Here is a 12,500-nt window from a genome sequence, read left to right as displayed (position 1 = left end):
GGTAAGGACTATGTATATTAATACAATAAACAAGCAAAAGGGCATTGCCTGACCATGGATCACACCAAAGGACCTGCAACATGACTGAGGAACACGTTCCACTTCAAATCATATTTATCCAACTGATTATTCATCTTAAAGGATAACCTCTCCAAAGTAGCCACAATACCAAGCTATCAATGGTATACTTATGATTGTACTGCAGCATTTTCTTGCAAAAGAAACTACAGTAGCCTACTAATTAGCCTACTTTTGTGCCCAACCTAACTTCCCAAGACCATCTGTAAACAATTCCCCGTTCCCCCCTATCAGTAATGTGATCTATTACAACACATTACCCACACTGAACATCATTTGCTGTTCATATATTCAGAACGGGTAAGGACTAGTATTTAAAAATAAGGAAGAACTTTATATTTGTGGACAATCAAAATATGTTTTTTTTATTTTAATGTGGTGTCATTAAAATTAATCTGGATATGGCAGACTCACTATCTAGAAAATAAAAACATGGCACTTCATTTAAAATAGGTTGCAGACCCCTGTTATATGCGCTTATTTTTATAGACCTATTTACTTGTTTCTATGAGACATGGCAACAGCCTTTTTTTGCGTCTTTTTTGTAAAATGTTACATGAAACGGCCATAATTCTTTCATTTCTCAACCTTAAAAATAAATAAAAACATCTCCATAATCCTTGGGAAGTTTGCTTTCATATGCTGTATCACACCCGATTCAAGTCTTCTTCAATAATGCTACGAGCGAAGACATATACCATCGGGGCCACAGGCACAGCATTAAGCAGCAGCATTCAACTCATTCCTTCATCATGACTTGAATGAAATAAAATATAATAAACGTTATTTTACTGGTGTTTTTCAATAGAAGCAAATTATTTTGAGGCATAAAGGTGACAGCATGCAGTGCAATAGGAATAATTAACCCAAATGTGACAAAGTCATGTCATGTCTTATATGGTGCCACACTGCCAGCCTGAAGAAATGTAATACCACGATCCCCAAAGTGCGCATTCCGTATGTGACATCAGCTGACTGGTAAAGAGAATAGTACGGACATGTTGATTGGGTACGTCTCAAACACGCCTTAAACACACCCATGACTAATTGAAGGTCGTTTTGCGCAATCCACGGGGTGTCGAAAGCGCTTCTTAACATGCCCAAAATTGCAATATGACATACAACACGCCCCCAGCTCATAAAACTGTAATATGATTAGTAATATTATTTGAAGTCCTTAATGGCACCCAGAGTCTCTGATATGCCTGTGGCCCTTTGATGTAGAGATCAAGCAGCACATTCACAGCTTACATGCCAAACAGTTTATTTACGAGAGAGACATCATCAGAATGAAAAGCAACGTTCTGACAGCAACGCTGCCTTCCCCAGGGTGCTCTTAATCCTATAGTCTGTTACCGTGGCTCGGCACCTCAACGGTACTGGTGTGCATTGCGGTGCTGTGAACTGTCATATTGATCAGTTTAGTACTAAATGGTGATTTGAGGATTCATCAATATTTTTGGGGGAAATCACTTCTTGACTTCCCACTTGGCCCTCATGTAATCATGACGATGATGTAAACCACATTTGAAGAACGATCGGTCGAGCCGATATGTCGATAGACACAGGCTGAAAGATGTAATATGATTAGTCAGCACGGGTTTTATTTTGAAGTCTATGAATACTGGAAAAAGCACAAAGAAGATGGTGAAACTATAACTGGAAACGATTCTATTTGGAAGAAATAGACGGGGGAAAACACAAAAGCAAAACAAGCAAAGCCGCCTAAAAAAACAAGTGCTCAAAAACCCATCATTTCTGCCAACTTGCTCGAGTGCCAAATCAACACAACATATCGATGAAACAAAAAGGACAAAGCAATTAGGTGCCTATAGCTAGGGAAAAGGAGGAATGTGCAAAAGATAAAGTTATACAGCACACACACACACACACACACACACACACACACACACACACACACACACACACACACACACACACACACACACACACACACACACACACACACACACACACACACACACACACACACACACCACTCTTCCACGTTACATCTTTGTTAACACCTGCTTAACCTTTCATTATCATCATATTTCTGTGTTCATCATTTCATCTCACATCCATCCTGTACACTGTAACAACCTCCCCCCCCCCTTCCCCTCTCCCTCTGCAGCAGACAGACGATAGACAGTGCATGGATGCATGCAGCATATAGTTAAATCATTATTAGCAGAGGATGAGTGAGGCTCGCCACTTCCTCTCCTCTCCTCTCCTCTCCTCTCCTCTCCTCTCCTCTCCTCTCCTCTCCTCTCCTCTCCTCTCCTCTCCTCTCCTCTCCTCTCCTCTCCTCTCCTCTCACCCTCTGGTTTTAGTGTGTAACAGCCTATATGGGTGCTTAATTCACAGGGACAGTAGTTTATCAGTTAATCAACATGTTACATGTGAAGAAGACTGAGGAGATCAGTGGGGCCACACTGCACTCATGTGAGAAAGAAAGAAAGAAAGAAAGAAAGAAAGAAAGAAAGAGAAACATGACTTGTCCCATGGCACAATATCTATCATGGCATTCTGCGGGCCAAACGCTGTTTTGGGGTTCTTGGCGTGAACATGTCTGACACCCACTGCTCTGTTTTGGGGTTCTTGGCGTGAACATGTCTGACACCCACTGCTCTGTTTTGGGGTTCTTGGCGTGAACATGTCTGACACCCACTGCTCTGTTTTGGGGTTCTTGGCGTGAACATGTCTGACACCCACTGCTCTGTTTTGGGGTTCTTGGCGTGAACATGTCTGACATCCACTGCTCTGTTTTGGGGTCCTTGACGTGAACATGTCTGACACCCACTGCTCTGTTTTGGGGTCCTTGGCGTGAACATGTCTGACACCCACTGCTCTGTTTTGGGGTTCTTGGCGTGAACATGTCTGACACCCACTGCTCTGTTTTGGGGTTCTTGGCGTGAACATGTCTGACACCCACTGCTCTGTTTTGGGGTTCTTGGCGTGAACATGTCTGACACCCACTGCTCTCGGCAAGACTCTCTCTAGCTTCCCCCTCGCTCCCTCTCTCTCTCCTTGAGCGATTCTCTATAAGCCGTTTAAACATTAGCCTTGGTGCTGTGTGTTTGTGTGAATACTTGCAAATGATACGTGTGTGTGTGTGTGTGTGTGTGTGTGTGTGTGTGTGTGTGTGTGTGTGTGTGTGTGTGCCTGCGTGCGTGCATGTGTGTGCGTGAGTGTGTGACAGCTGTGAGATGATGCGTTACACAGGGATATATAGCACAGGCCAGTGGTTTTACAGCTGTGCTTTACTCCCATTAGGCTAGGCACTGTCAGAGAGAACCAGGTGCTGCAGGCATGCACGCAGGCACGCACACACACACACACACACACACACACACACACAGTGTCTAATGGGCCTGGTGTGAATGAGACGACCATTAGCATGCGTACGTTTGCAAGTAGAGTATATATAATATTCCAACACACCACTACCATCGTCTTCCACTGTAATGGATGATGTGCATTAAAACACGCAGCAATGAGCACATGCTCATCTGGGAAGACCACACACGCACACACACACACACACAGACACGCACAAAAATAACAGAAACTATGCTGAGTTCAAACTGGTGAATTGCTTGAACCAGCTGAATCCAAGGGTATACTTTAGACTTTGGGTTCAGCACAAGAACATAAACACCTCCATGCAAACACACAAACAAGCACACACACACACACACACACACACCCAAAATATTCCTGAATATTATGTGTGACACACTTTTTGCAGTCCCCAGTTATTTAGGGAAATAGGCCACCGTTTCTCCGAGGCAGGTGTGTGCCTCAGAGAAACACGTGCGTGCGTGTGCGAGTGTGTGCGTGCGTGCATGCGTGTGTGTGTGTCACTGTGTCACCCTCTGTTGTTTCTTAACACCATCAGAAGTATAAGTCTGACTACAGTATAATGGCAATTTCATGTTTCTGACATTATACCAGATTGTCACGACTGCATGCCACGCCTTTCCCCCCTCCTTCCACTATGTCCTCTATAATTGTAGGAGTGGAGACAGGTGTGGAAGATAGGAGACGGAGGAGGCGACCAATTAGGACAGCCATAAAGCCGGGTTCAACGCTCCCATGCTCTGCCAGGTCACCTGCCTCTGTTGTGTTGTTCTGAATGCTTCCTTATATTCCTCCTGTGTTTTGCAGTGACCTTCTGAACCACCCTGGAACTCCTGGAAGGCTGCCTCATCTAGCCCCTCTGCCCTCCCTGCTCACCATCGCTACACTCGGCTCAACTCTCCTGAAGTATCTCTGAATACATTTCCATTTTAAGAAACTGCGATCCCAGAGGGAATACAAATACCACCTCATCAGGCTGAAGCTATATAGTGTTTTCCTCTCTATACTCGGCCAGACTCGCCTGATACTATTTAATTGGAAAAAAGGCAGCGCCGCCGTCTCACAAACGTTGGGGGCGGAGGATGTTATGTCACATCTCAAACTCGAAGAACTTAAATAATATACGATCCAGAGGCTCCACTCAGAAATATACCAGAGTTTGGCAACCGTTTCTAACATACTGTGCGGTAGTATTTTCTACTTAGTATTAGTCATTCACGTCTACTTCATTCACACAGGCTACTCCGTCTCGGAGCAGCATGGTGTTGCACTGAATGAGGTTGCGTTGCAAATCCATGACTCCTCCATTCTATTTGCCAAAATGTGCAGGTTGGAGTTCAATGCATACAGTATGTGGACTTTTTGCTTGACCGTGGGGTATATAGGACATGTCCCAACATTGACACAATTACTTGGTTTTTTTCTGAAATTCTACAGAACTGGAATAATTTCCGTTCTGTATCGTCACTTCTGACCACCTGCCTTAATTAATTCCCCTAGTAGTGTGTGTAACGCATATGTGCATCTGCAGCTGTCTGTGTGTATGCGTGTGTGTGCGCGTGCCTGCCTGCGCGTGTGTGTGCATGTACGTGTGCGCGCGCGCGCGTGCATGCGTCCACGTACGTGTAAACGTGGAGGGAGAGATTTTTTTCATGTGTCCATCTGTTCAGACCAGCTGACTAGTGATTCCATGTGTGTCTAAGTATCTGCCTCAGACTCAAACCGATTCTTTCCCCACTGTTTTTCAGCCTCAGGAATAGCCGAGTTTATCGGAGAGGAGAGGAGTGGAGAGCAGAGGAGAGGAGAGGAGAGGACAAAGGAGAAAAAGAAAGGAGAACAGCAGAGGAACAAAGGAAATCACAAACCACGAGAGACGATCAACATGAACAGAGAGATGAGTGACGCGGTCTGCTTCTGGACACGGTGTACTGTAAGTGTCTGTTTGTGAGTCCTTCACATTATGTGTGTGAGCATCAGGTACAGTCTGTACCCACACCGTTCATCTCTCTCTCCATGGCTCCTTCAGCACATCATAATTGCCTGCATTAGTGTGCGTACAGCCGTACAATCACCCACAATCATGTAATCCTGCCATAAACTGACACGGACATGCGGAACGCTTCATTTCCTCCTCTTCGCTTTTAGTTGACTGAGCTCACGATGGAGAGAAGGACTGCTAATTCAGGCACTCACAACCAACACCTACACACGCACAGCTACAGTACCACACACACGCACACACACACACACACGAATATAAATAGCTCATTTCGGAATTCTAAACAAATGAGCTCCACCCTGCAGTGTTCTCTCTGCTCGCCTTGTTAGACTTCATCTCCTTTCACACACACACACGCATGCACACACGCACGCACGCAAGCACGCACGCACACACACGCACACGCACACACGCGCACACGCGCCGATTCATTTGCGCAAACAAATCAAAGTGAGTGAACAGGTAGAAAGGTTACAATTCATCCACGGGTGGTTCCAGTGAGGTAATGTATTATCTTCCATTACACAGAGGCTGAACAGACAGTGAGAACAACCCGATTTCACACAAATCACAACACGCGTTCTGACAGGACATGAACCTGCTGCATCACCTCATAACCCGTGTCGGGCGGGAAACCCCTTTCGGTGTTACAGCATTATGTCATGCTTTAGCTATTGGAAAATAGCAGATCTACAAGCTCAGAGCTACAAGCTCGTAGCGCGCCACTCGGTGGCGCGCTACGAGCGGCGCGCTACGAGCTTGTAGGTCTGCTATTTTTGAAGAATCGAAGAACGACTGACATACTGTAGAGACATGGCTTTTTCAGAAAACTGTCAGGATGGAGAAGACATTTTCTGAATCTGATCTCAGGTCAGAATGGGATAAACATCACCGCTGGCAGGAACGACAAACTATCAAACTATCAGTGTGGCTGCACAACACACCGTAAACAAGACAGGATTTAGAACACCCCCCCCCCCCCCCTTTCCCCTCACTGTATTTGTTTTTTTTCCCTTTTTGCTTCCTATGATGAATTCCTGTTCTGTTCTTCAACTATATAGAAGTGTCTATTTGTACGTCACTAAATGTTTTGATGAATTGAACAATGTGGACCCTGTTGTAAACACGTGTAATGCTTAATTGGGTCGTCCACTCACAGTTAACATAGTCTTTGTATTGAGTTTGTGCTTGAAATGTACTGTAATTCTGCAAACTGTTAAATATTTCAATCAATCAATCAGAGAGAGAGAGAGAGAGAGAGAGAGAGAGAGAGAGAGAGAGATAGAGAGAGGATATGGGGTCTGTTCTTACCTCTGTGTCTCAGCACTGTACTGGCCCCTGCCCACTTGATTGACAGCACAGAGTCTGAACTGATAGGTCCTGGCGGGTGTGAGCCCGCCCACAGACACCTGGCTCACAGCGGGGTCCACCTCGGACATGTAGACCTTCCACGGAGAGTCTGGAACAACAACACACGTTTATTGATAAAAAAAATCAATGCACGACTATACTAGACAATATGCTAAATTCAATTGGGATCTTTGTGGATTTATCCAGAGCTTTTGATACAGTGGAAATACTTACTGGCGACGTGATTAAATGGCTCAGTGACTATATTTGTTGTTTCCATTAAAGTTTCCATTAAAGTTTGTGACTTTGACAGGGAAAACCTATATAGTGTGTGGTTTATCTCAGGGCTCTAAACTTCTCCTGCTTTTAATTCTTTCTTTTTAAAGAAAAAATAAAAATAAATCAAGAGAGAAAGCATGGAAGAAATGGACCACTTACTCCCCGATGTACTTTCTGTCTTACACTGAAAAAAGGCAGGTATACTCTGTGTGTGTGTGTGTGTGTGGTAAATGGTAAATGGTGCATTTTATATAGCGCCTTTATCGAACTGGCAACCTTAAGGTTACCATCCAGGCACTCTACCCCTGAGCCACCGCCACCGCCTCCCCTACGTGTGTGTGTGTGTGTGTGTGTGTGTGTGTGTGTGTGTGTGTGTGTGTGTGTGTGTGTGTGTGTGTGAGTGTGTGTGTGTGTGTGTGTGTGTGTGTGTGTGTGTGTGCTATCCTGCCTGAGACTGGCTTCAACACACACACACACACACACACACACACACTGCAGATGATCAGTGCGTGAGGCTAAGCAGTCCGTTTCTCACTGTCTGGAGTCTGTCGTCGGTAAAACTGATCAGACAATAGACTTTCTACCTTCTTGCCATTTCCTTGCTCCTCCGCACAAATCATTACTTTTACCATACCTCTCCAACCGCCTCCCTACACACCCTTAATCTCTCTCTCTCTCTCTCTCTCTCTCTCTCTCTCTCTCTTTCTCATGTGTTTTTGTGTCTGTCATTTTGTGGCGGTGTATTTGTGGCTGTTTGGGAGCTGGAGGGGGGGGGGGGGGGGGGGGTGATTGTTTGAGCTCGTGAATGAAGTGAATGACCAGCGACTCCGCGATATCAACAAGTGAAATGGACATGAATTTCACTTTGCTTCCGAAGCCACTTTACAGCGACGGCGATTAACATTAAATGCTGCTCCATTATTAATTGACATTTTGTCCGCGGGGGCCCATTCCCAAAGCAATGACACACATGTCACATTAACCCATTTTTGGCGGGAACCCCTTTTGGTGTTAGCATTATGTGCTTTAGCTATTGAAAAATAGCAGATCTGCAAGCTCATAGCGCACCACCGAGTGGCGCGCTACGAGCTAGGTCTGCTATTTTTGAAAAATCGAAGAACGACTGACATAGAAACATATAGCTTTTTCAGAAAACTGTCAGGATGTAGAAGACATTTTTAGAATCTGATCTCAGGTCAAAATGGATTAATTTACATACTCTCTCTCTCTCTCTGTCTCTCTCTCTCTCTCACCCCCAAGCTCTAATTCTCGACAGTCAGAGGGTCAGAGTGAGTCTATTATAACCATTGTGTTTCAATCTATCTTTCTTGTCATTTATGCAAGGGATGTTCTCATTTCTCTCTCTCTCTCTATCTCTCTCTCTCTCTCTCTCTCTCTCTCTCTCTCCCCCCCCCCCAAGCCCCACATTAATCATGACAAAGCGCCAGCCTGCTGTTCGAACATCTGAGTTAGAGAGAGAGAGAGACAGAAAAACAGAGTGTTGTTGTGGTGAAAAGAGGTACAGTATACATACAGTATACTGTAAGTCTGGTCTTATGTAAATCAACGTATATCACCGTCTGGTACAGAAGCTGTTTGCTGCTCAGCGACCATAAAGTATGAAAAATACGCATGTATGTGTGCGCACTCGCTCGCTCGCGCACACACACACACACACACACACACACACACACACACACACACACACACACACACACACACACACACACACACACACACACACACGCGTGCAGGGCTATACGTACTGTTCTCGGAGAGCTCCAGCAGGTAGTGCAGGAGGGGGGAGTTTCCGTCGAACGGCCTCAGCCAGGACAGCAGCACGGAGCGGGAGTCAGAGTGGTTGAGGTGGGCCGTCAGGGAGCGAGGCGAGTGGGGCAGCTCTCTGGAGGAAACACCCCAAACACACACACACAGTCAGATACTCACCATACGTATAGGAGGCCTTTGCTATATGTTTCATCAGTTTCAATTGAAATGGCCTCCACCCTCTAGGGCAGGGGTACTCAACCTTTTTATACTGAAGTACCACCTCAGAAAAATATGGAGACTAGCGGACCTCCCCTCCCCCCCCCCCCCCACCCACCCTTGCAGCGAGGCCCTCTCTCTCACCCTGTCTCTCTCGCTGCTTGCTCTCTCCCACGCTGTTAAGTATAACTTTTCAATTTACTAAAATATATGACTAAAACAAAATTACATTTTATTTTAGACTATATGACTAAATCAAACATTGCTGTCAAAATGAACACTGCTCTGAGAGAAGCTGAACCAAATGGAGCAGGATTATACCGTGCACAACATGAGTCTCACAGGCTCAACATGAAAAACAACGTGTATTTCTGGAGATTAAATTGCATAATGAAAGAAAGGCTTCTAGGGAATCATTCTGAATGGCAATGATGTTGGCTGTGAATGGACGCTTTGACTTTTTCTTTTGGGGGCAAATAGTGAGCCCAGCTTTGTCTGTGTTGTATTGGCTGTTTTTTCATTGGGACTATAATGCCTAAATCTGATATTTAATTTACACTCAATCATAACAACGGCGTCGCTTGCCGAAAATATCTGATCTACAAGCGCACAGTGCGTCTCATTGGGGGCGATCAATGACCAACGCCCATTCAACGAGTAAATGTTGGACTAGGCTGGTTATCACAGTCAAACATGCACCCAGTATGGTATTGAAGATTAGCATTATACCGTGCGTTCTACTGTAAGTGTGCATGTGTGTGCGTGCGTACAGTACGTGCATGCGTGTGTGCGCGTGTTAGCCCAGCATATTAAATCTATTAATATGTTATTTAGGGTCATTATATATATGACCGTCCTTGTCCAAAATGACTGCCAGCGAAAGTAATTTCATATGGTTTTAAACCTGGATTGAAATTGGTTAATCCAACATTTAGTTTTTACACCCATTTTCGACCTAACCACAAAAACAAGAAGACATCTAGAGCTAACAATGGGTTGCGATACTTTTGTTAGCTTAGGCTATACATCTTTTCTTTTTAAGCATGCATGAGGTGGGGTCCTGGGTCATGTTGGCTTTTGTCGAAAAGGATTAAGGAGGGCGGATTATGTGGGAGACGGGTTTATACTTTCAACACCTCAAAGTGCTAAAGATTATCTCAGTCGAAGATACGGAGAATATAAAACTGGGACTAGAGTGACTCAATGAGGGGGAGTACGTTGTGCACCATTATGAAGCCACTTACAGCAGCACTGGATATTGCTGCTGTCGGGTATAACCCTCATATGTCCATATTTCATATTTTTTTGTAAATTAATGCCCAAATTCATCGCACAAATGCCGCTCAAAAGTACTGAAAATAGCCAATCTAGAAGCTCCCCATGTGTCACATATTTGCGACGTTTGCTGTATTTTGTGACGTGTTTCAATTAATAACAAACGTGTACTGTATGGCTAAAGGGTTTTGAACACGACGCCATGGGACTTCATTAGCAACCATTGAAGTCCTGATGACAAGGACTCTTGCCTTGAACGCACCCCCCCCCCCCCCCCTTGTTGTTTTCAATAGATATAGACAGCCTCTACACAAACATTGAGACAGAAGCAGGCCTACTAGCAGTTAAAGAAGTTTTTAATAAGTACCCGGACACAAATCGACCAGAGGAGGAATTACTCCAATTACTAGACTTAAATCTAACCCAGAATGATTTTTCCTTTAACAACAAATTTTATTTACAAATCAAAGGGACGGCCATGGGAAAGCGATTTGCACCATCTTATGCAAACATTTACATGAGCATATGGGAGCAGACAGCACTAGAAAAATGCAGACTTAAACCAACACATTATTATAGGTTTCTGGATGATATTTTTGGAATATGGGAAAATAGCAAGGAAGAATTCCAGGAATTTATTGATATTCTTAATAGCCATCATAGATCCATAACGATAAAATTTGTGACACACACGGAAAGGATTTACTTTCTTGATGTAACAATCTTCAAGGGCCCAAACTTTAACACAAATGGGAAACTAGACTTAAAAGTATTCTTTAAAGAAACAGACACCCACGCCCTATTACACAAAACGTCATTCCACCCGACACACTCTTACACAGGGATAGTCAAATCACAACTACTAAGATTCCATAGGATTTGCACGCAAAGTAGTGATTTCAAAATAGCTTGTAAAACACTATTTAAGGCACTCAGACTAAGGGGATACACTAGGACATTCCTCCGGAAAGCTCAAAGTACCTTCTTAGAAATAAGAGTGCGTGATCCAGGCCCTAAATTGGCCCTGATAACCAGTTATTCAACACAGAGCATACTAGCCAACAACAGAATAAAAAGGAATTTTGAGAACCGAACGGATGATCTTCTAAAAGATTATAAAATTATATCGGCATACAGAAAAAACAAAAACCTTAAAGATTATCTAGTACACAGCAAGCTAAAAGAAATCAACACACCAGCACGCGAGGGACCAGAATACTTCAAACCCAAACAATTAGTCAAAAATAGAACTACAAAACGTGTGTTAGAGATTAAACAACGAATAACAACCAGAACCAGCAACTGCATTTACTTAATCACATGTAACAAATGTGGTTTACAATATGTCGGAGAAACGGGTAAAACAATAGGTACAAGGCTGGGACAACACAGATACAATATTAACAATGGAAAAAAGACAACCACAAGATTTGTGCAACATTTCATGGCTCATGGCATTGAAGCTCTAAAATGCGCTGGACTCCAACACAATCCCAACTGGACAGTAGGACAAAGACGTTTTAATGAAAAACAGTGGATTAAGAACCTCAACACGGATTTCCCTGGAGGCTTAAACATGCCTAAAATCAGATCTTGAACACAACAAAACCTAAACGCAGGATTAAACTGGAGAAATCTAAAAATTATTGGATCAGACTTCCTCCGGATACATGGCGAATGCATTTATTCCTTGCATTGTGCCTAAACATGTTGCGACCTGCGGTCGCAACATGTTTAGACACAGTGCACTGAAGTTTTTTAATTCCCCCCCTTAACTGGTGGCAGCTTGCCTTCCAGATGTCACTGCCAATGTATTCTTAAACTATAATTCAGCAAATTGGGCAAATGTCTTGCCCTGCACCATTTATCAAAAGATTTGTTTTGAAAGTAAATACAATTTATCAAAGCAAAAATGTGTCAAATTAATTATAAACGCATCACAGCAGCGACGTTTGTCTGACTAAAACCCCCTAACTCCATTGGATCCTCAAAATGCCTGCAAAAACCATACACCTAACTCTTTTCTTCCATCATTGACTAAAATGACGACCTGACCTTCTACTTCCTACTAGTAGTAGGAACTAGTATAGGAGCTGCTACTAGTAGTAGGAACTAGTATAGGTACTGCTACTAGTAGTAGGAACTAGTATAGGTACAGCTACTAGTAGTA

At 43.8% G+C, this 12,500-nt stretch overlaps 1 protein-coding gene across 1 annotated transcript in view; it reads right to left on the bottom strand.

Moving 5' to 3' along the window:
* The window catches only part of LOC310858326 (protein sidekick-1-like), a gene marked incomplete at its 3' end in the record, with an annotated part of 358,338 nt that overhangs the window by 82,526 nt on the left and 263,312 nt on the right, over nucleotides 1–12,500 (bottom strand). Inside the window, exons 14-15 of the mRNA XM_083764434.1 lie at nucleotides 8,836–8,972; nucleotides 6,752–6,899 (exon numbers count right to left, since the gene is read on the bottom strand). Of these exons, the coding sequence (XP_083620560.1) occupies nucleotides 6,752–6,899; nucleotides 8,836–8,972 (285 nt within the window). The remainder of the gene's footprint in view (nucleotides 1–6,751; nucleotides 6,900–8,835; nucleotides 8,973–12,500) is intronic.

The sequence above is a fragment of the Protomyctophum parallelum genome (genome assembly GCF_964188405.1).
Source record: "Protomyctophum parallelum genome assembly, chromosome: 5".
Classification (NCBI taxonomy): domain Eukaryota; kingdom Metazoa; phylum Chordata; class Actinopteri; order Myctophiformes; family Myctophidae; genus Protomyctophum; species Protomyctophum parallelum.
This window is presented reverse-complemented; position numbering and strand designations above follow the sequence as displayed.